Genomic DNA, 25399 nt, shown 5'->3' on the forward strand with positions numbered 1-25399 from the left:
TTCCATGTTGGCTCTCTGGAGAAGGCCATGGGAATGGCATGTGGGGAAGTCCACAGCAGAGAGAAAGCGTGCAGCATTAGTGAAAAAACAGTCTTACTCAGGTTTCTCCTCCTGACTGTGTATGTCACTATATTCAGTATTTTAGAATATTCCTTTTCTACTTATTTGATGAGTACAGAAGGAAACAAGCCCTCCCCTGGTTTCAATTCAAACCCTTGATTTGAGTGTTTTTTCACTCCAACATGTTACAGAGAAGAGGAAAGTAGGTGACAAAAGTGTAAATGCTACCGGGAGTTTTGTCTTTCCAGGATTTGGATTTGTCTCTGTTGTCACTCTCAGCTCAGCGGATTGGAAATGAGCAGCAGCCAATCACTGATCAAGAGGCGGGGATTATGACCTGCCCAATCAGATGGAAGCATGAAAAAGGGCTCTTCCGGTGTCATGGCGCCCACTTCTGCAACCTGAGCACCTGGATGAGAGCTACACCTCCTGTCTGGACCGCGTTGCTCCATGGCTCCCACCGGCTCTGTGCTGCGCGGGAAGGACCCTGAGGAACACCCAAGGCACACAATGGTGACGGTGCAAAATGGGATGCGATGGGGGTGAGGTGTAAATAGAAGTGGCAAGAACCGGCAGAGGCAGCCTGGAGTCTCCCTGTTTGCCACCGAGTCTGAGGTCCCGGTCTCCAGCGCTGGGTACCCGCGATGCCTACTCTCTGGGGTTGGGACTACTGCACTGTGAGTCCCCAGCATTCTGTCTGCCACAGCGTTCCCACCAGCCCGGAGAGCAGGCTCAGGGAGCCCCGGCCCGGAGCCAGGTGTCCACCCGGGCAGGGGAGATTGGGTGGTGGGAAGACCCTGACTCAGGTGAGGGTTGAACTGAGAGAACTCAGGTGTCCCTGGTCCCGTTTCTCCCTGCAGCACACCTGGAGCACCTGTGTTTTATTAATGTCTGTGATGCAGGGTCTCAAACTCAAAGCTGCCCTCCTTGAGCAAATGGTCCTTTTCATGACAATGACATTCTAAATTTGCGATATGTCACTACATTGCCCAAACTCCTGATAGCTATTGAAAAAGGCCATGAAAATGTTAAAAAAAAAAAAAATGTTTACCTTGGAGGTGATGTAACCTTGATGGAGCACTTGCCAAGCAGGCAGTGAAATCCTGTGTTTCACACAGAGCAGTGAAAAAATGTATCATCTTAGTGTTTTAGGTGTCACCTCTGCTCATAAGTAAACCGTTGAAATGAGGTCCTGCCATACCATACAGAATGCTGAGAAAGATGGCTGGGATTTTACATGTTAGCAAGGGGAGCTGAAAGTGTCCCTGTTAATAAGAACAACTTCCAAAGGCTGTACAATTTCAGCACAGTCTAAGAAAGACTTGGAACTTGAGTATCTACCTGGGGTTGTGCCGCAGACCAGCTGCAGTCGATGTAGGGTAGGAAGGGGAGATGTCCTGGGCCGGCCGGCGATGAGAAAAGAACCTTCACAATCAATGTTCAGGTTTCCTCTGAGAAATCTCAGGGTCTGATTTATTTTTTTATCTTTAAGCAATAGCTGGGAGGCATTGGGCGGAACATGTTTACATTTTAAGTTGCCTTAGCAATTTCTATTGAAGTAAAGGTTATTTTTTGTTAAACAAAGTACAATTCCTCTAAGCTGTTTCATTTCATTGAACATCACGAATACATATTTAAAAATTACAATTGTCCCCTTATTTACCCACACCTAAACAGAACAGAAAGTAACTTAATCAAAATCTTTATATCAGCAGGGGTACAAGCAAGATTTAATTAACTAAGTGTCAAACTTGTGGTCGCCAGCTGGCCCTTGAGAAACTGCACAATGGTTAATATAGTTTGCTATTAGCTCTCTATTTTTCTTTACCTCTATTCATCTTAACTAAATGTCATTTGGGTTCATTGTCCATGAGCAGGAGATATTTATAGCACTTTGAGAAATATTGAGTAACTTGCCTCCTTAATGCATTTACCTGTTTTAACTTTCTTTCTTTTTCCATTTTCCACTATTTCTTACATCTAAAGTCTGTCCTTCCAGTCTCTTCATAAGACCCCTTTAGTAAAAAGAATGTCAGCAATAAGAGGGGGAGTTATAGTAGTGGGGAAACAGAGGGGGTTTTAGGAGAGGTTTCTTTAGAAGTGGATGTGGCAATAGAACTAAGAGAAACTGGAATTTGAGACTTGTGAGCCAGATCAGATTTCAATATATCATTACCAATTTGCTTCATGGAGAGTTTGTTGTTAGTCACAAACACAATGACTCCTGTGACCAGAGTAACAATTATAAACATTATGGCAAGAAAAAAATAACACATGAGGGTACGATGTGTTCCTCCCTTCTTTTCCCCAGCTGGAACTTTGTCAAGCAGCCTTGGAGGTCGGTTGGGCTTCGCCAGGGTTGTGCTTTGGTAGGCCTGCAGAGGGAGAGGGGTGTCGTCTCATATCTTTGCTACAGGCGTTAGACTGTAAGTAAACGTTGTTTTAAATATTGAAATGCTGATTGAAGTGCAATTTGCAATATAGGAGTATTGAATTGGGGGTAAAGCCCCAGAGTTAAAGTCTGCAAGCATATGGATGGTTCAGGAGAAATAGTTTTCTGTGTAGAGAAGAATGAATCAGAGAAGAAAGAAAGTGAAAGAGGAGGGAATGCTGGAGGGTTCCAAAATCAGCATCTACAATAGAGGGTTTCCCCTGAGGTTACCTTGTTCTTAAAGTGACAAAAAAGGAAGGGTTGTGTGCTGGCTCAGTGTGAGACTGAGTCAAAGATCACAGGCAGGAAGGAAAGAGGGGAACTCATTGACTGTTAGGAAAGTATGTCTGCCTTCTGTTATTACTGATTAGGTACACTAATCGTTTTTGAGGAAACATTGAAAATTATGAAACTTCAGGGACTTGTGAGCTTAGGTAGACGCTATCATGTCATCTAAGTGTGATGGGAAGAGATTATCTCCATGATACAAATGATTTAAAGATGTGGTTGATGTTTTTATTGTATAGGAGATTGGACTGCAGACTTTTGTTCTGAACTATATTCCCCACATAATTTGAATTCGTTTTTTGTATTTTGAGATCAGTTCTCACTAAGGTGTCCAGTGAGCTTTCCCTCCTGTTTCAGTCTCCTGGATGGCTGTGATGACAGACATGTGCCATCTCACTGGCTAAGATGTGGGTGTGTTACTCACCACTACCAACCAAGATTTCAGTGCTTGGGTAAATTAAACATCAGAAAACATGGTGGTGCACACCTTTTAAGCCAGCCATGTGAGATACTAATACAGGACTATTGCAACATCAATGCTATCCTAGACTATTGACCAAGACCTTGTGAAACATGAAAGAAAAATAGTGGAGATGTATCTGCACTCTAAAATAACTTGGCTAACATACATTAGGCCCTGAATTCAATTTCCAATACTGAAGAATAAAACAAAAACTGGTAAGCATTCTGTGGAAACCTACTTTGACTTTTGAATTTTTTTTAAACCAGGATTTGAACTCAGGGCCTCTCACTTGCCAGGCAGGCACTGCACCGTTAAGCTGTATCCCTGGCACTTGACTTTTGAATTTTATAATTTTTTTCACAGTAATGGTGAGGGTTACAATGCTTGCCTATTGTGCTGGGCACCAACAGGAGTCACTGCTTTGTCGGCAACAGGCTACCACGGGAAAATCACCAGGGATCGACAGTGCGCCCTATTCACTAAAGTACAGAAGACATTTGTGGTTTTATTATGAAATCTGCTTTGATTAGAGAAATTTTCTTTACTAAGAGTCAAGGAAATTATGTGGAGCAGTTTCAAAGGATCCAAGGATTAGCAATGATGTTTCAAAGATTAGATGTATTTAGTGCATTTTCTATACCTTTTACATCTACCTTCTTTTGGATCAATTAAGATATTTTTTTCTCGCTAACTTAAGCAGCATCTGTAGACACATTCTTTCAACTCTGGTTGAAGTGCTTTTCTCTAGAATGTGAAATTCAGCAGACAATTTCCTGTGTCAAGTCCAGGGTTAATGATGCTCTGAGAAACTAACATTGAGAGCATGAGTAATATTTGGATAAGGGAGGTCTAATCAGGATTTTGTTTTCTGGATTTGTTTTGCTTCTGGATTTGATTTGTTATTATTTTCCGGTATTATGGATAGATGCGCCACTGTGATAATACTGTCTGGATTACCTCACCAGGGTAAGGGATTGGACAGATATAGTCCATGAACAGACACAAGACTTTAACTTCGACCAAAAGACAGCAAACTTGAACAATGCTAAAAAGATAATAATTCCATTTTTAGTTCCAATTTATGCTGATTCTGGCAAACCTTCTAACTGTCTTAACTTTGTAGAAAATACCTGGGTTTTTTATTTTAGATTTCTTTTGCTGCCTTTTCTTCATCCTTCATGGGCTGAAGACAGGTCTGCCCAGTACTGCCACCTGTAAGACTTGGGGCTCTTCACTCCTTTCCAGTGACTTACTTCTCTCTCAGGAAAGAGGTGACACTGAGCCTTTGTTATGTGTTTCATAACTGACAGGAGACTGCAATCCTCAAAATCCCACTGAGGCCTGCTGAATTCCCTACACTCTGGACTGCTGTCTCATGCTGGTACACTGGAGAAGCCCATGGGATTGGCCTGTGGAGAATGGCACAGTGAGATAAAGCGCTGAGCTTCTGCCCAAGGCACCCCTTGGTGTGGTGTCTACACCTCCCAGTGAATGTGTGGGCACTGACTGGTGTACTGTCTTCTGGCTTTTTACTGTAGCAGCATCAGAAATGCAGCTCAAGTAGGGAGGTCAAAAATGAAGAGTGTGGGAGTACAGACTCAGAGTAATTTGCATAGAGTCACTGAGCTTGGATGTGGGATGCAGAGCCAGAGAGAAGGCAGCTCTCCCCCCACCCCGCCCCCTTTAGGGCACCATGATATTGAGTAGCTCACGTGACTAGATGCATCTAAGTCAGCAGATTCAGTCACTGGTGATTCCATACTTGGAAAACATGCAGATGCAGCATAGCACCTTATTTGCCTTTTCCTCACTTATGGGAAAGTAGGCTTCTCTGGTTCTCTCAGTGATGTAAATCCCACAGGGAGCATTCTCTTTCTTGCTGACCTAGAGGCTCAGAACCACATTTCCTGGTGCACGGACTCTGTATTCACCTAAAATCTTAAGAGACACCATCCACACTCCCACCACAAGTGGGCAGGAATTCCTGTCTCTCATAACCAAGTAACACCTGACTTTTTCTAATTTGATGAATTTTATGAATTCAAAGAGAAACTCATTTTCTCTTTTATGTCTCCTTTCTTGTATGCCTTCTTTTTTCCTTTCTTGTGTAAGCCTTTCTGAATATTGTCTGCTTGTATCCTGTGCTCCTATTTGTGATGAGGATCCTTCTTTTACAAAACTTTTTTTTCTGCTGTAGGTATTTATTTGTCACGTCTAGAGAATGAAAATGAGTACCTTCTAGGGTTTGTCCCTCTGCATGCTAATTTCCTCAAGGATTTTCTTTGCTGAAGAAATTCTAACTCCTATGCTTTTATATCTTTTTAAGTCACCTCATTTTTGTGACTCTATAATTTTATTTTTAATTTGTTTTTCACTCCTAAGTCAGAAAGTCATTTTCTTCTACTTTCTTCTATATTTTGCAGTTCCATATTCCTTTTTGTCAGTTGTATCTGCCTGGAGGGCAACTTTGAAAGTTTGCCATGTAATAATCAGCATTACTTGCCACATTATGAGCAATTTAGCACAATGAGTGAATGGTCAATCACCTCTTTCTCTTCATTTCTACTGCCAGGTTTTTTGTTTAAGGTTCAGTGTAAATGAACTTCACCCTTTAGTGTGTTCCAAATAGAAGAAGTGTATGGCCCTCCCTTTACTTTTATTTGAGATTTGAAAAATATAGTGATTTCCTTTGTTTTTCAGAAAGTATTCTAGAAGATTTTTGTCACATGAATAGTTGATTGAGTACTAGTATAAATAGAGTTTCTCAGGATTTAATGTGAAGGATATATAACACATCACATCCTCAAAGTTAAGTGTGTACAGATCATCTTTTAAATTTTTTTTTTTCTGTTAGCTGGAGACAGACTATCTGTAATTCAGGCTGGCCATTGAACTTACTCTGTAGTCCAGGTTGGTCTTGAATTTGTGGAGATCTGGTTTCAGATTCCTGAGTGCTGGAATTACAGGTGTGCACCACTATGCATGGCTATCCAATTTTAATTGTATGTAGTATTTTTCTCTTTGAATATGTTGCAAATTTTTAGTGAATTTGTTGATATTGTCAGATAAGATACATGTATAAATGCTTGGTAGTGTGTGGAATAATCTGCCAGTGGCAATAAAATCTTTCTTTTTGGTACCGGGGATCGAACTCAGGTCCTTGTGCTTGCGCAGCAGGTGGCGAAACCACTGAACTAAATCTGGGATGGCAATAAAGTCTTTACAGCGATACGTGAGGAAGATTTTTTTGTATACAACAAAATAGTTTCACAGATTGAATGACGGAACAGTGGAACATCTCTTATATCCTTTCAAGGCAGACAATTAGTTATAGGGAACAGGGAAGGGGATGTTGCCAGAACCTCTACTGTGGGTTGTGGCCTCTTGTGATCCACTACAGCACAAGGCAAATTCAAGAACAACAGAAACGAGACTTAGAGAGAAGTTGAGTCTTGGGACCTGATCCGTGCTGCTGATGGCAGCAAAGACAAAAGCCCCCAAGCACATCCAGTGTTTATCGAATACAATCATGGGAAGGAGTAGGGAGCCAGGTATGCTTTGAAGGCATCTAGTGAGATACTGCTGAAGACCTGGCATGATGGCGCCAGGTGTTAGAGAAGAAACACTGTTTATCATGCTTGGATAGAACAGAGCGGCACTGGGCCTGGGTGCAACCCATCGGGTCAATGAGAAGCCATAATTGAGGGAAAAGGGTTTTAATTGGGGTCATACTGACCTCAGCTGCATGTAACTCAGCAGACCCCTGCCACTTCACAGACCAAGACTTAGGCCCCAATGACAGCCATTAGCAAAGGAGCAATGCTAGCCCAGCTCTGCTAGCTGACATGCCCATTTGAGTCATGTAAGGCTTTGGTCTGACTCCTGATATAAAACAATATAGCCAAATTATGGAAAGCAAGAAGCAGGTGCCACTCATAGACCACTAATACTGGCCAGGGTTGTCTGCTATAATTAGTAGTTTTTGCAAAAATTGGTACAAGTTCAGGTTTGTTTGTTTTTTGAAACATGTAATTCAGGCTGGTCTTGAACTCACTATGTAGGTCAGGCTCACCTGGAACTCCTGGTGATCCTCCTGGCTGAGCCTCTCCCAGTGCTAGGATTACAGGCATTTTTGACCACAGCCAGCTAAAGTTTCAATTTTTTTGTTGTTGCGGAGGTCCAACTTGGGACCTTGTGCTTGTGAGGCAGGCGGCAGAACCACTGAGCCCTGGCCCTCAATCTTTTAAATATGTTTTTTATAGTGTAGTTTCTTTCCCTCAAATGTTCAATATATTAAAATTTTATGGGTACAGTTTTGCAGTATTATTTCTTTTAATTACAAACAGGTTTTTGTATTTTAACAGTAAATTTAAAACTGATTCTTAAACGTAAACAAGAGACCTTTTCTTTTCTCTGTTGTTATTGAGTGTCTACTGATCTTGAGAAAAAATGTTTGAGAGCTATTTCTTTATAATGTGTCTTTTACTTGGGAATCAGTTTTACTGTATATACATAGTTCCTGTGAGCATTAAAAGTGAGAAATACTGTGATTATTTTTCTAACTGATCTTCTCTGGCAGCACAGGAGTTCTTGTCATTGTTCTAAAAGGTTGCACCAGGATACTTTTATCATTTGTGGGTAGTGATTTTATCTCTTCCATTTCAATCCTTATGTCACTCATTTCCTCTTTCCTACAACCCCACACATGAAGTTTGGTTTCATGGGACAGAAGAGTGAGACAGTATCCTTGACTTATTTCTCATCCTGCAGGAGTTTCTGTATGGTCTCCATTCAGGGTTCCATGTGTTATTTTTGTGATATTTGTACTTTACCTGTTAATATCTTCTGATTTTTTTTTCTAGAGGCATTTAAGAAATAATTAATAGGAATTGAGAATTAGAACATATTTTAATGCCAAGATTGAAATAATTACATAAAGATTTTTGGGTTAATTTGGGCTTCTGATGCTGAACCATCTTTATCTTTGATAAGATAGAGAAACACTTCTTAATTATTATGTAGTGGCTGCATGTGTTCATATTGTACTTCAGATTGAGTTGAGGACCCACACCAGCTAGGAGCCCATGCTACCACTCAGCTGCTTGCCTGTTTTCTAATAATTTCAGGTAGTTGATGAGCTGCTATTTTATTCTGGATTCGAAAATCTGCATGCTGAGATGCAATTAGCCTGTAATTGTTTTTTCTTTTAAACATATTACCAAGTTTTGGTAAAGATTGCATTTACTTGATGAAACAAGATGCAAAGATTTCCTAACCTTTGTAAAATTACTGACATTTGTCAGCTAAGCATACATTTTTTATTATAATGTTTGCATTGGTGTAAATTTGGTGTAATATATAACAAATACATTAGTCAGAGGGAATTGGTACATATCTAATCTTGATGAGTATCATAAAAGTTCAGTGAATCACTTGCAACCCCTCTGAGAGATGCATTTATGGAGGGAAGTTTTTATATTGCCACTTCACATGATGGCAAATTACTGGAGTCGCCAGCACTCTTCTTATCATATCATGTTTGAAATTTTATATATTCCTAGGAAGTTATACATATACTCCCTCAAGTTTACTAAATAATAATTTGGTTATACTTTTCATTTCTCCTAAGATATCTTTGATTGGCCAGGTGCAGTGGTGAGCCTAGGTGATCGCAGCACTCAGGAGGCTGATGCGCAAAAGTTGATGCCCATCATGGGTCACGTAGTGCGACCTTTACTCGGAAAGTATGGTATATATGCCTTCTATAATTAGGTCTCATTTTCACTGTGATTTTATTGCTATTCCTGTCCAGTTGATGGTCCTACTCCTGTTTATGTTTTCCAGTGTGTCGATTCCCACTTCATTAATTATTGGTTGTGTTTTTCTAGTGAACTGTTTTACTACTTATATTTCTTAAAAGGTATATATTTCACTGAAAATTTTTATATTTCAAACTTTAACGCTGTATACCTAAATTATCACCTAATTTGAATATTTCTAAATTTTTTTCATAAAAGAGTAATGCGCAAGTTAGCATAGAAGTATTAAGGTATGATTCCTTCTGTGTGACAGTCTTTGTTTTCACCACTGTGTACTTGGCTTTGAGTTTCAGCGGGCACAACAGCCATGCTTGTTGAGAAATAACCAACGTTGACTCATTTTATCCTCTTTGCCTTTCTTATTTCCAAATTTATTTACTGTTATAACAAGAGATTACTGAAGAAGGAATTTTGCTTCAAGAACACATGGGTGGACTGGGGATGTAGTTCAGGGATAGAGCACAGCTTAGCTTTACTGGGGTCCTGATTCCCTTTACACTGAGCAAAGAAACCACATAGGATTTGTAAAGCTATTCCTTGTTTACAATTTCTCATTTTTCTTTATTACACTATGGACAATATTTATGCTTTGTAAATGGGGAAGATTTCATATGTCCTAACAGCAGTTTTGTAAGTCTTCTCTATTTGTTTGGAAATATTAATTCTTAGTTTTAAAGCCATTTAAATTTATCAAATACCTAAAGTACGGATATTAAGTGAATTAAAATAGTTTGTACTTTGCATTCTTAAAATCTGTTAAAATTTGGAACTACAAAAATCTACCTATGTACTATTGACTTCAGTAGTTCTATTTCTGTCTCATTTAAGTTGTGCTATTTTTTACTTCAGTTCCAGGGAATAATTTTAATATATTTGTAACTTTATGCTGGTTCCTAACAACACAGTCAGTTTTTTAGAGAATAGGAAATGTCTAGAGTGAACATCAGTAATACAAATTAAATATGAATGAATCAGTATATTTTAAAATAACCAAATAAGAGCCAAACAGCATCAAAGAAATGTTTTATGAAACAATCCAATTCAAATAGGTTTCCTAAAACATGCAGAGTATGAGAAGCTTGATAATCCTGTGTTTGTCCCCAGTGGCACCTAATGCATGTACTTCCCTGTGTTTCATGCTTTTAAAAACTCAATTTGTTCTTTTTTTTTTTTTTTTTTTTTTTTGGTATCGGAGATTGACCTCAGGACCTTGCACTTGTGAGGCAGGTGGAGGAACCACTTAGCTAAATCCCTGGCTTTCAATTTGTTCTTAAACTCCAGCTTGAGGTCTTACTATATTCATCTCATTTTACTGTATCACTACAGTGACTGCCAAGATCATTATTATTGAATAGAGGAGGCAAAAGACAGAGTATGCAGGAGGTGTTCCTCAGCATAGAAGTAATGAGGTACAGTTTCATCTGTGTGACAGCCTGTTTTCACCACTGTGTATTTTGTCTTGGGTCTCAGCTGGCCCAACAGCCATGCTTGTCGAGCCATAAGCAGCTCTGTCTCCGTGTATCCTCTTTGGCTTCCTGCCTGTCCCATGTCAGTTCCAGCCAGTTCCCTTCATGCTGCACCTGCTGAAGTCCCTGTGCGCGCTGCAGAGATCTGTCTTCATTAGGGTGCTGTCTGGAGTGAGTGCAGTCTGCACACACCCATCTACCTCTTGGCAGCTCTCTCCATCTCTAAAATGGTGGTCCGTGTGGTCATCAATTCCTGCCCACCTGTGGCGCCTCCACATTTCTGTCTCCTGTGGTCCTGGGCTCACCAGATGTTTACTCACCTTTTGCTGCACTGAACCCTATTCCATGATTGTGGGTTTTGCCCAGTATGTGTCTTTTATACCTCTGTTTGTTTTAAAATATGCTCCCTAGTCCTGTGACTGAGTATCTTGTGGATTTGTCCCTTGGTATCTTTAGTTATGGCAGTTATGGTGACAATAGTAATTTCCTCCCTTGCCTTATCGGAGTCTTATATCATTGAAAATATTCTCTGCAACATTTCTTCTGGTGAAGTGGGCTGGTACCAAGAAGAAATTCAACTCACCATGATTGTTTTCTTATAGACTCCTTTTTAAATAAATTTTATTTTATCCCATCCCATCCCCCCATGTCCCTTCCCCTATGTACAAAGGCTTTGTTTCCGTTTTTCTTTCTCATAAACTTTTTAGAGTTCACTTTCTTCCCCTGTGTCTCCATTGTGGCTGCAAGCTCACCAATCCCCTCTTCCGAGGGACAGCAGATTGCATTGTCTGTGTCCACAATCTCCCTCATTGTGGTTGTCAACAATTCTAACTTCTCCTTTTTCATTTACTTCCTTCCCAAATTCTGAAATATCTCAAAGTAGACTTGTTGAAGAGTCTAACATACAAGGTCACGATCTTTTCCCATTTTTCCTGAAAAATAACGATCAAAGAACATCTAGAAGGCCTTCCCTGTCAAGGTCCAACCTAGACCTTTGCGTCTAGTGGTGTAGTAAACAGAGCACATTAGCCTCTATTTCTACCTCTTCCTCAGCTATCTGTCCTCTCTCCTTCTGACTCTCCCCCTACCACCCATCATGGTTTTCTCTTTCTCTCTTGTTTACTTCCTTCATTCCTTCTTTTCTTCCTTTCTCTCTCCCCTCCTATTTTCCTTGTCTATTTTTAATTTTTTCTTTCTTGCTTCTACTTTTTGGTCCCATACCTTCCTTCATGTTCATCTCTCCCCCAGACTTGTCCTGTTTTCTGTCCTTTTCCTTTCATCAGTATTGTCATTTGCAATGTGAATAGCCGTCCAGATTCTTTGAATCATTATTGACAGGATATTTCTGTTTCTACTGACTTTAAAAGGTATAATTTACTTATGATTGATTTATTTATTTAAAATATACATAATTGTCATGCTAGTTCATTTAGAGTATTTTCCTATCTCCCAAATAAACTATGACTCCTTTATATTTCTCTTTTTCCAACCTCTGTCAACTGGAAATTGCTGTATACTCTATAGATTTTCATATTTTGGCCATTCTTGAGTCAGCTTTGGTAATTAATATGTATCTATGACTCTTTCCATTCTTCTAAGTTTTTTATGTAATTAGAGTTCAGGTTCTCAAAGGAGGTATTGATGATCTGCTGGATTTCTGCACGATCCATTGTGATTTCATCCTTTTCATTCCTAATGGCATGGATTTCAGTCTTGTCCTTCCTTTGAGAAGGTTGGGTACAGGTTTGTCTGTATTATCATGGAAGCCTCTTTTCCTGTCTCTATGGATTGTTCTGTAGTGACATTCTTTGTCTTTTCTGATCAATTTGATTTTGAAATCCATATTTTCTGACATCAAAATAGCCACCCTTGCTAGTTTTAGGGGTTGTGGTGCATGAAATATTGTTTTCCATCCTTTGAATTTTAGGCTACGATAACCTTTTTGAATTAGATGAGATTCTTGAATGCATCATACTGTTGTATTTTGTTTTTGCATTCAGCCTGCCAATCTGCGTCTTGTAATGTGAGAATTGAGTCCATTAAGATTGAGAGTTATTAGTGGGAGGTGTTGATTAGTTACTATCATTGCATTCTTTCTCTCTTGGTGACTTTTTTTTTTTGTACAGGTGGTGGAACTCAGGACCTTGCACTTAGGGTTAGGGTTAGGTGCTGTGCCACTGAACTACATCCCTGGCCCCTTCCTGTAATCTGTTATTGTTATTTATCCATTGAACTTGCTCCATGATTTCATTCCATCTGGATTTCTAGCTTTATTGGTTCCATCATTTCTGTCTAGGATAATCTAATGTATTTTCTGGAGTGCTGGTTTAATAATTATAATTTACTTGAGTGGTTCTGTTTCATGAAATGTCCTTATTTCTCCTGAATGATAGTTTTGCTGTGTATGTTTATCTAGGTTGGAAGCTATTTGCTGTCAGGTCCTGAATATTTCACTCCAACCCTTCTGGTGCTAAAGGTCTGTGTAGAGAAATCTGCATTAATTATCAGGAGCTTGCTTTGTGGGGGTCTCTGAAATACCTAACACTACCTTGTTATAAAAGATTACATTTACAGAAGGGCCGGGGATTTAGCTCAGTGGTTTCGCCGCCTGCTGCGCAAGCGCGAGGACCCGAGTTTGATCCCCGGTACCAAAAAAAATAAAAAGATTACATTTACAGATATAAAATGCTTTTATTCCCTCTAATTCTAATTACAAGAGATCTCTGTTAATTGACCTACAAAAGTTTTGACTAGTCTTAATTAAAAGAGATGTTATAATTCAAATTGGCCAAATACATTTGAGTACACTAGTTTCTTAAATTGTCTTATATGTTTGTTTGTGTTTGTCCAATTGTTTGTTTCTATTTATCCAAATTGTTTGAGCCTGGCAACCTTTTTTCCTTTCTTGCCCTTCAAAATTTTTTCCTTAAAAGATATCGTTTATATTATTAAAGACATGCTAGCTGATCAAAATAATGTCAAAGATTAATTTTGATTGTTATACATATTGCTGTCTACATCCTATAACTCAAAAAGGTATATAATTATTATTGCTTACAAATAATTTGTTAATTGTTGTCAGGTAAAAAAGCCGAAAACCAAGACCAGACCAGACCAGGCCACAACAAGCCTTTATTGCAGGGATGATCTGCAATTATATATATCAGCCAGGTTAAATAAAAAAAATTGTCGACAAACTGTTGGGTTTAAAAGAATAGCTAAAAGGGGCTCCCACTGATAAATTAAAAGACAGCTGCTCAAAAAAACAGTTATTTCTGGTCTTTGTTCACTAATGGGAGCCCCAATAATTTTCATAGCCTTATAAAAAGACACACCCCCAATTAACCTTGCTTAAATATATTATAAAATGTTTATATTGGTTATCTTCAAAACACAAAAATTTTTGGCAAAAAAACAAGGTGTTGTTTAAAAAGATGCCTTTGATACCAAGCTATATTATAAGACATAGTTTGATATAATTACAATAATTATTATGGCTACTTTTCTGATATACAAAATAGATTCATGTCTTCTAACTATACATGTTTTCTGACATATTGTATATGGTAATAACCTTTTGATTTAGGTATTTAACCTTCTCTTATGCTCCAGCTACTTATGATAACAGATACATTTATAAGCCAATATATTTTCTTTAAATAACAACCTATCAAAAGAAACAATTTAGACAAAAGTTTTTTGTGTGTTTTTGTGGGGGAGTGAGTACATTTATCAATGGCTATTTTATACTAAGATACATATCTAGTGTGTTACAAAGATAGTGTCATCATGATTGTCATGTTAAAATATTATGTGTGGCTCCTGATTTAAAGAGCTTTTTTCCTGTTAATATTCTATAGGAATTCAACTACTAAAACAACCATGATTGATAAAAGTAACAGTTCTCTAACTATATTTTAAATTCCAAAATGCTTGCTATTCAGCAAAAATTATAATAGTTAAGTTCATTATTCCTATTGCTATGCTAATGTTATTGATCTTCTCTTCTGGGTGTTCAACCATTAAGTCCAGAGACCAGCACTAAAAAGGTAACTGGGCTAAAAAGACAACCAGTATTTTGACTCTGGCCCTCCAAGGTCAACAAAGATCCAAGACATAAAAAATCCTCTTCTGTATTTTTGGTAAGTCACTCGACCTCCTGAGCAGGGAGATTGTTAGACACCAAAGCTACATCTGCGGTTCACCAAAAAACGTGTCACCTGAAAAGAAACCTCCCATGCTTTCACAGAAAGCAACATGGTCAGACAAGGCCGTAACATATCCAGATGCCTGACACCGACAGGAGCTCAGAGGCTCCATGCGTGGTTCCAAGATATTGCCTGGGGAGACCTAATTGACCTTGATAGATAACAAGAGGTTAATTTTATTTAATATAAGTCTCACTAAAACAGTCTTAAACACCCAATAAAAAAATACAACTACAGATATATAAAATCAAAAACAGTTATATAGCTACTTAAAAAGAGGCTCCAATTGCTGACCCCCTCTGACCACTGTTAGGTGTCATTATAAAATTTATAAATTTGATAAAATGATAAAATTTATAAAAACTCAACAACAGTCTTTAAAATATTTTGGCTCAAATTGTTTTTTAAAATTATTAAGTTTCTAGTCCTTTTATAACTACAATTAAAATTATGACAAAATAACAGACTTACAGATAAATTCCATTAATAAAAGATGTATGGGTCAACAAGTTACATTTATTGTGTTAGTCTCATAGAAACAGTTTCTAAACAGGGCTCCCAAAAATCACCTTTTTATTTTAGTGCTTATACTTTGCCTACACATGCTCTAGTTTCTTTAAAAAATTTTGTTTATTCTTGCTTATAGGCTGCCAAACTCAAAGTGATCATACAGATAATATCAACAACAAATGTGCTAGACATTTTTCTCTACCAAAATCCAGATTGACCCTGTAAAGAGAGTTTTAGCTGCTAGATTGCCATATGATTTTTATTTAAGGCCTGTTAAGTTAGCTCCCTAGAAGGGACCCCTAACCGTGGTCTTCCCTACATCGACCCTTCTCAGCTCAAAGCAGATGACACCTGTGCCCCTTCTCCCATAACCATGGTTGGGGAGAGCCCTTTCAAAAGGAGCTTTATAGACAGCTAGGCCAGTTAATCACTTTATAGTTCTTTATTACCCATAAAAAAGCCATTGTTAGATATGCTCACTTTTCCCTAAAAACACACACATAAGCTGGAAAGGGGGAGTACAGCTACCTCTACAAGCTCAATTAGATTTTGTCACCTTCTCTAGTTGCCGTCATGTAAAAATTTTGAATCCATTCATGGAAATTAAATATCTTCCATCAGTACTCCATTGATACTAAGATAATTCCCCAGACATGTATGTCTTAGACACAAATGTTGTCTAAAGATGTCTTAACTAATAGGTTTTGTGGCTCAATGCAGTTAATAACATAGGAGCCAGAGTATGCTTGTGTTCCTACAAAAGACAAACTCAGACCTGCCTTTGGCTCATCCCTTTCCTTACAAAACTCATTTCTACACCTATATTTTTCCAATCAGTCCGATGTCCTGGGGGGTCATTGTGATGCTCACTTATCTCCTACATCTACCACCTACACCGGGAGAGCAGCAGGCCTCCCTCTCTGTTGCAGCCCCTCTTCCCTCTGTCTCTCACTTCGGGTAATTGAAAAGACAGTCATGGGCTATAATGCATCAGGCACTGATTGAGATGAGTTGGAGCTAATTAATAGGTTCAGTCTTACCTCAACAGATAATCCTCACAACCTTTCATGCCCCCTCTCCTCTTGCCATAATGTCACTCATGTTCCTCTCCCAAAGTGTGCTCCTCGGGAGGACTGTGGCACCCATGAAGTAAATGAAATGCTTATACTAAATAGAATTTTCCAGGATTGATCTCATACAAAGTACAATGTTACGGGCCACCTTCTGGCACCAGCACTACACATGTCATCTAAGTACTTGCAAAGAGATCTTTGGTGATTGGCTGCCAGTGTCCAAGTGATCACTCTCTCTAGTCATAGCTTAAAGGACAGGAGTCACGGAGGGGCCAATAAAATCTGGACACACGCTTGTGTGCAAAACCCTTACATGCTCCTAATTAGACAAGTTACTGTTACTCCTAAAAAAGATTCTTTTATTGTCAGTGACAAAAATTATCTCATTGCCTGGCTTACTAACAGTAATAAAGACAAAGATGTGCTAATATTAAATAGGCTGTCTTTTGCCGTGATGCCCACTAACATTTCTGGCCCTTCATACCATGACCATAAAATACAGATTCTAAAAGAGATACACACAGTTTACTTGCCCCCATCGGATGATAAGACTTACTGTCCTAGGACTTACGTATGTAGTTACTCTGCTTGGCACCACTGTGGTTACATTCATGGCCTTAACACACAATATACAGTTTGTCAATCATTTAACAAAAAATACCTCTTATGCCCTTGAAACCCCAAAAGATGTTGATGTTTAGTTAAAAACACAGGTTAATGCCTTAAAAGCTACAGTGTTAGAGATTGATAATCAAGTCAAAGCCCCACAGTACCATCAAAGATTACAGTGCCATGCTAAATACCCTCATGTTTACATCACTGCTCTTTTGTACAGTGAGTCATAATGAGACTAAAAAAAGGTTGCTACACGTTTGATAGATATCTTTTATCATACCGGTCTCAGCCTAGATCTGCAAAAGCTTCAGCAGATGTTGTCCATTCAACACGTACATGTTAGTTTCCTCACCCTTAAAGACATGACAATATATGTTCTTGATTTTCATTAAATTGATTCAATCCTTTTAACCTGGGCAAACATAGCATTGCTATGATCCTAAAAATTCTAATTTTCCTGTTGCTACTAATAATGTTTGCTGGTCCTCTGCAGAGTTTTCCTAGGACAACTCACTAAACTTCCTTCGACATAATCACAAGCTACAGCTACAACTTGGATAAACTCTTGGGCTATTTTGTTTCTGAACTTGTCCAATTCCTTCATCTTTTTTTTTTTTGTACCAGAGATCAAACTCAGGACCTTGCACCTGCAAGGCAGGCACAGTGCCACTAAGCTAAATCCCCGGCCCCCTTCATCTTTTTAAAAAACTTTTCACAGAACTCTGCCACCTTATATTTACTTTTTTCTCCATTGATTCCCCTAGATCAGTGGTGGGAGTGCTGGGGGACCTTGGGTGGCTTTTGTTGCCTTCTTTTCTCATGTTCCTGTGAGTATATTTGTGTATATAATTTTTCTTCTCCTTTGGAGCTATGGATTGAGGTTACCATAGTGATGAGAGATTGTAGTTGATATGAGAATCTTTTTGTTTGGCTTCTTTCTTTGGATGATATGTTTCCTGCTCTATTTCTGCAGAGATAATTTTCACTTCTTCAGGTATTTGATTTAAAAGGTTTGATCCCTGATACTGTGTTGTCAGAAGGAGTTACTACTGAGTATAGCAACATGCACAAATCTGACCATACATTGCTTATACAGTGTGTGTCATGCCATGCATTTACACCCTTTATCTATACCCTTTACACCCTATACTCTAGTGTTATTAGTACCTAAGACATAGAGGAAAAAGAAGAGATGGAGGGGTGGGTGAATTAGAATGGGAGTCAGAGGGATAGGTAGATAGGAGAAATTATATTTAGTAAAACTTTGGAGAGAGCATCAGGTTCAGTTATAGGTTTTGTATTTTTGATGCATGGTTATTTGTGAGAGTAGAAAAAAGATAATAGTGGGTGGAGAGATGGTATTAAAAAGTCAGGATGTAATTTGGGATTGAGGATAGCTGCCAAGTTGAGAGAACCTGCAGATGTGTGTTGGAAAAGAAGCTAGGGAACCTAGATATACTAAGGCAGAACAAATACAGACTATAGCAGCCAGAAGATTAATATGAGAGAAGAGGGGTGTGATGGAGAAGCAGCAGAGTATAAGAAATATAACTCGAGGGCCGGGGATCTAGCTCAGTGGTTCCGCCGCCTGCTTTGCAAGTGCAGGGTCCCAAGGTGGATCCCTAGTACCAAAAAAAAAAAGATGATAGGGATTTTAAAAGTGGGAGAAACCAGTAAAAAATAACCAATAATGGTGCCACAAATGCGGGGGGGGGGGGACTACTAATTCAGTGGAAAAGTGGAAAAAGAGGAAACAAAGTAAACCCAAAGAGCCAGTGGAGACCCAGTTCAAATGCCCCAAGTGGAGCTCATACGTGCGGTTTCCATGCCGGCTGACCACACAGCCTGGGTGCCCACCCGGTTCCCTTCTTGCCTGAGTTGCAGTCTGTTTCCACGCAGCCTCAGGAATTTCCCCTCTTCAGTTTCTTCTCTGCCAGCAGGCGGAGTCAGGGTCTGAGCCCAGTTTTGCCTCAGAGACTCCTTCTTCAAGGAGTTGTAGCAGACTTGCTAGGTTTCGACGCCAGGCTGAGCTCAGGCAGGCAGGGGTTTTGTGGTGGAGAATCAGGTGATGATGGACCTAGTGAGGGGCATCAGGTGGAGACTCAGGTGGGCTCAGAGAGGGTGTGTGGCACTGAAGGAAGACTTTGGCCACTCTGAAGTATCAGGCAAGAGACTCCAGTGGCCTGGGTAGTGTGTGTGCTGCTGGGCGCTAGGAGGCTCAGGTGGGCCAGGGCACCAGCCAGAGATTCAGGATGCTGTGGGGCAAGCACTGTGTGAGAGATGGCGATTCTGCTGCACATGGGACCAGCTCAAGACACCAGATGGAAGCTATGGTGGATCAGGGGCACTCAGTAGAGACTCACGTGGAATCAGGACTGCTGTGGATTGCAAGACAGAAACTCCAGAAGGCCAAGGGAGAGAATAGGGCAGTGGAGACTGGGTGGGGACTGAAACAGGCTTGGGGCACCAGGGAGAGACTCAGGTGGGCCCAGGGCCATTAGTGCATGGCAGAGAGAGACTCCAGCAGTTGCAAGACCAGCTCAAAGTGCCAGGGAGATCTTCGGGTCCTTCCAGTGTATTGTGTGAAGACTGAGGTGGGCCCAGGACTGATACAGGGTGCCACATGGAGACACCATTATGCCCAGGTAGAGCACTGATTGCTGATGGAGACTTAACCTGGCCGGGATTGCCAGGTGGACACACAGGCAGGCCTGGAACCAGTACTGAGTGTCACACAGAGCTTCTGGTTGCTGGGGGACTAGCTTGATATTTTGGATGGAAGATCTGTTGAGCCAGAGGGGCTCGGTGGAGACTCAGGTGTGCCTGCAACCCGTGTGGGGTGACACATGGAGGCTGTGAAGGGCATGGGGCCAACTTGAGGAACCAGGCAGAGACTTGTGCAGACCTGAGACACTTAGTGGGGACTCCGGTTGATCCCGGACTGCTGCAGAGTGCCAGACTGAGATACCAGATAGCAGAGGGTGGGCAAGAGGCAGTGGACACTGGTGGAAACTTGCATGGACGGGGGTGCATAGCATAGAGTCTGTTTCTGCTGTTGGTTTCTAGTTTCATTCCACCGTGTTGTGAGAGCTTACTTTGCATGATTTCTGTTTAGAATTAAGGTCTTGTTGTTCTGAACGTGGTCTGTGTTGCTGAGTAGTTCTTTGATTTTGAGAAGAGTGTGTACTCTGCAGTTACTGGGTGAAGTATTTTGAAATGTCCAAAGGGAAAAATAAAAAGAAAACAAATGTCCAAAGAGTCCACTTGGAGGGTGATATTGTTCACTTTAATGGCAATTATAGATTTTTTGAAATCTCAGTTTCTCATGCAGGTGTTTTGAAATCTTCAAACATAATTGTGGGTATGTGATTATCCCTTCAGTTTCATGGTTTTGCCTCATGTCATTTGAAGCTCTTTTTAGTGAAAGCATAGGAAGAATTGTTAACTTTTGTTGGAGAACTACCTACATCATGATGTGATCACTGTAATCTTTATTTTCATTAGGTACAGATTGAACAGTGTCAGATTAATTTAACTCTAGCAGGTTTTGTTGAATCAATGCTAGTGTATGCTTTCTTTGAACTTTTTATTTATTCTATGCTTTTAGATTTGTCATGTGTGCCATACTTTTTAAATATTTGTGTACTTTTTCATTAAATGGAAATTGAATACATTAATAGCGTAAGGTGTGTTACATTGAAGAATTCATATATTGTCAGATGTTAAAACTGATCAGACATTTTATTTCACAAAGTTTTTTGTAGTGAAAACACTTCAAATTGAATGCTGTGTTCATTTTCCATAGTAAATTAAAACATTCTGAACTATTTCACAGTGTGTTTAAGAAGTGTCTTGCTGGGCTGGAGATTTAGCTCAGTGGTTTTGCTGCCTGCTGCGCAAGTGCAAGGACCCAAGTTCAATCCCTGGTATGAAAGAAAAAAAAGACGTGTCTTGCTGATGGAGACTTAAGCTGGCCAGGATTACCAGGTGGACACACAGGCAGGCCTGGAACCTTGCCCATATGAATTTCGAAATATTTGCACTGTGCATGTCATCATCAGTTCTCTTTGTGCAAAATGGAATTTTACTGACTTAATATAGGCTTGATCTTGTTTTCTGATTTACTTTCACATTCTCTAAATTGTTCATGCAAATATCACATAAAGTATGCTTATTTCTTACTGATTTCTATTTGGTTTACTTTTGGTTACTTTATTTAATCTTTTTATTTTTTCTCTCCATTTTTTTTTTTGTACTGGGGATCCAACTCGGGACCTTGCACTTGCAGGGCAGGCGGTGGAACCACTGAGCTAAATTCCCGGCCCTCTCCATGCTTATTTTAATTGACAGGTGATTCAATTATCTGTTGAGATAAACTGTAGGACTTGTCCTAAGTATTTTTCTAATTTTCCATGTTAGAAATATCTGTTTACAACGTCTCAAAACCCACTTTGAAGGCTGGGGATTTAGCTCAGTGGTTCCTCCGCCTGCCTCACAAGCTGCAAGGTCCTGCGATATCCCCAGTACCAAAAAAAGAAAAAAAAGCCACTTTGAAATAAAATTGTTGTTTCAGACCCATTCCTGTACATTAGCATATTCACAAGTATTTTCCAGCCCCTGTAAAATTTCTACCACTCATTTTACATGACAGTACCTTTACGAACTAAGTAGATTTTTTGATGTTACAACTGGAACATAATTTCTTGGTTAATACAGATAGAATCTATACTAATAAATTCATTTCAAGTGTTCTCTGTCCTTGAATAACTTCTGAATAGCTCCTGATAATGTTAAACCTTTCTCGTAATTATTTGATGCAAACAGCCTTCTCCTGTTGTCCCTTGGTTCTCTTTGTTGCCTCTACCCCTTTTTCCCTCATGCACACAGTTGCCTGATTGCCTTTTTGTAGATAATTCATTGACCCTTTGCAGATACTGTTTCCTCAATTCATTTGTTTTTCCATTTCTGAGCCATAACTTCCCCTTCCTCTGTAGTCTTTAGGTTTTGTTCTTGAAATTTGTTGCTCCTGTGTGAATATATGATTAGTCTAATGAGGTGAAAGTCAGAATCATATCCTCTCTTTTCAGTGTTGAGGGAGGTAGATTGGCTAAAATTGTATCTTTCCCTCGCTGCTATGTCTTTAGGTGCAGAAATGCCCCAGTGCTTTAGGCTTTGTGTAAATACTTTTTTTTGCAGAAGTAATTTAAGCACCAGAATTTTCAAAATGGCTTTGTTTCTCCCATATGCCACTAAAAAGCATGAAGTACTTTTTCACTGATTATCACTTTGAGACTTTGACAGTGCTTTTGGAGGAAAAATTGAAAATTTTAGGTCATTTCCACAAAAGCTATTACATGTCCACGTTCTGCCATCTTTGTTTGTGAGGACAGTATTTTCTGTCCTTTTTCTATCCTTCTGCTCCTGAATTTCTTCAGAGTAATTTAATTTACCCTTTTGTCAGTCTTCCTCCTTGTTTTTCAGTTTGGAGACAGTATGTTGCACTAGTCTTCAAGGCCAGAGGATTTTAAGTTAATTTGGTATTTGTTGTTAAAGAGGATACATTCCTTTCCATGTCCTTTTAAGTGGACTGCAAAGTGAAAGCCTGTGAGTTCATTGTTTCATTTTCAGTGAAAAAAAATGTAATATACATATATATATATAATATACATATATACATACATTATATATTTTTTCAATTTTATTGGTTCAATTTAGAGGTACATTATGATCACATTCATCATAGAGTATATATTGTTTTTTTAAGACATGGTCTCACTCTATAATTCTGGCTGGCCTTGAATTCACTCTGTACCCAGGCTGGCCTAAAATTTGCAGCAATATTTCTCCATTCTCCTATCTCAGCCTCAGGAGTGCTAGGGTTACAAGTATGCATCACCATGCCTGACACTTTAGCGACAATATTAACCCTCCACACTCTGGTCGTTTGTGTTCCACTTGAAAGTAATGTGATCAAGAGCCGAGGGTTCACAGCCTTGAATCTAACAGATACCTTCACTACCCAGTCTCTATTGATGAGAATAAATACTCAACTGTGAGCTCTCTGTAACCTCAATAATTTCTAAGGTCAAGCTCCTTTCTTCATTCTTTAAAGATAATTGGTGCATCATTGGGAGTTCTGCCATGATCTTTGTGAGTCCTCAGTTATGTGAATGACACTGCTTTGCATGTCCTCTTGACTTTTTTGTAACGTATCTTTATCAGCATGAACATAAAAACTACTGCTCTTGGGTTAGCATAGGATTTTACATCCTAAGTAAGATGTCTAGGCGTTAAGCAGCTCAGATATCTATCTTTCCCTTCTCAAGTGTTTTTACCTACGGTCTTCCTCCCCCTGCCCCCTTCTTTGGTCTTCTGAGTCAGGGTCACACTAAGTAGTTCAGGCTGGACTTCAGCTCACTGTGTAGCCCAGGCTGGCCTCAAACTCACAGAAATCCTCTGGCCTCTGCCTACCAAATAATGAGATTACAGGAATGTACCACCATGCCTGACTAACCTGTATTCTTCCTGATAACCAGCTTTATTGTGGCCCTTGCTTGCTATGTGTCTGGAGGTCTCATACTGATAGCTCTGTAGCTTTGTTTTGTGCTGCTTAATCTGTATGTACTCTCTTGTTTTTCATGTTAGAATAGAGGCAAACATATACAATATTTTTCTATATTGTAGTTAGTGTTTTAATATTTTATCATAAATGTTACCATCAAAAAATTTTGTGAAGTTTAACAATACAAAAAATATGAACATCCTGCCAACCCTCAGAAAGTTTTATACTTGGGCCTCAAGCGGTGTTTATGTATTCAGGTTAAAACTTATTTGACCCATCCTTGTTTTTACAACAGATGACCACACTGTCCTCTATCTATTGCTTTTTTTCTAAATCTACCATTTATTATTATCCCTAGGAAGTATTCTTTTACTTTTGTATCCTTGGAATGTTCAGTAAGTGAGTTCTCTGGAAATTGCAAAAGCATTGTGGGTGGTTTCTTTGTCACGAGGCTTCACATACAGCCATATCTGAGATGGGGGAAAAGTGCTTCTTAGCCATCTAGTGGTCACATGGTTGAAGTTATCTCGTTTAGTTTTCATTGATGTGAAAATCATGTCTGTCTCTAGGAACAACAGCACAATGCATTTTCTGAAAATTAGATGAAAGACTCTGGTCTGTAGCTTTCAGTGTACTCCAAAGTAGAGGAAATGGCAGTGGAGTACAGCAGTTGATCTACTCTTTGTTAGGGTTTGTTTAGAGGAGGTCCCCCAAGGCCTCATGCAGATGAGATGGGACTTTCTTTTTCAGAGGTAGTTGAATCTGGAATGTGTGATGCTGGGGTTAAGGGCCTGTGATTACTAAACCACTCCATGTGAGTGATTAGTTTAGCACCGCCCTGATCCTGGTAGTCTGAATAAGATAAAAGGGGCAGAAGGATGCTGTTAAACACTCTTGTTGCCTTTGCTGCTGTTTGGGCACCATATTGTTTCTCCTCTGTGGTGTCTGTTTGCCTTCCTTGTCTTGGAGCCATCGTACTGTGGACTAAAACCTCTACAAACTGTAAGCCAATTAAATCCCTTCCCCTCCAACTTTGGGTGTTGGGTATTTTGTCTCAGCAATGAGAGAAAAGTAACTAACACAGAAATTTGGTACCCAGAGTGGGGTCATTACTGTGACTTTATCTGGCCATGTGTCTCAAAAGCCTTTGGAACTGGCTTGTGGAAAGGGGAACAGTTAGGAAAGATTCAGAGATGTTGGCTACAGTAGTAGTGCTGGAAGGCCTTAGGCACTTCTGTATTGGAGACTCTGGTCCGAGCTCAGAAGGCCGGTAAAAACCAGGCCCAGGAGGTTTCTGCAGGGAAGAAGAACTGCATCGGCTCCTGGACTCCAGATGTGTGTTATGGCTTGACAGAAAATTTGTCTGCATTTTGCTTGTGTTCAAACTTTGCTGAAGATTCAGAGATACCAGCTGAAGAAGTAGATCTGGAGCACCTTAAGCTGTTCTGTTCAGGACGCTCTGGTCAGAGCTCAGAAGACCAGAAAGCCAATAAAGACCAGGCTTGGGAAATTTCTGCTAGGAAGGAGGACAGCATTGGCTGTTGGACTCCAGATGATGTATGTTATGGATTGGCAGAAAGTTTGTCTTCATTTTGTTCATGTCCAGAGACTTTGGCTGAGACTGAGGTTAGGGCCAGTGAACTAATTAATCTTGCAGAAGAAATTTCAAGGCAGTCAAATATTGAGGTGGTACCATGGCTACTGTTGGAGGCTTTTAGTCAGATCTGTGTTGAGAATGAAGAGCAAAGAGCACAACAGAATGACTTAAAACATTTTGAGATTGGCCAGAAAGGAAGCTCCAGTAAAGCTGTGGACTGTAAAGATAGAACAGAGGAGATCTTGATTACTGAGAAGGAATAGGAGAATAAAAAAGAAGGCCTGAGGGCATCACAAGCAGCATCAGG

General features: G+C 39.7%; 1 protein-coding gene across 1 annotated transcript in view; it reads left to right on the forward strand.

The window, feature by feature from the left end:
• Positions 1–408: 408 nt before the first annotated feature.
• Positions 409–25399, forward strand: part of LOC106008527 (uncharacterized) — a 31903-nt gene continuing 6912 nt past the window's right edge. The window contains exons 1-2 of the mRNA XM_087201907.1: positions 409–573; positions 2372–2398. Coding sequence (XP_087058033.1) covers positions 511–573; positions 2372–2398 — 90 coding nt within the window. The 5' untranslated portion in view covers positions 409–510. The remainder of the gene's footprint in view (positions 574–2371; positions 2399–25399) is intronic.

This window comes from Heterocephalus glaber, unplaced genomic scaffold (genome assembly GCF_053883595.1).
Source record: "Heterocephalus glaber isolate CG9 unplaced genomic scaffold, H.glaber_assembly_v1.0 deba00001761, whole genome shotgun sequence".
Classification (NCBI taxonomy): Eukaryota; Metazoa; Chordata; class Mammalia; order Rodentia; family Bathyergidae; genus Heterocephalus; species Heterocephalus glaber.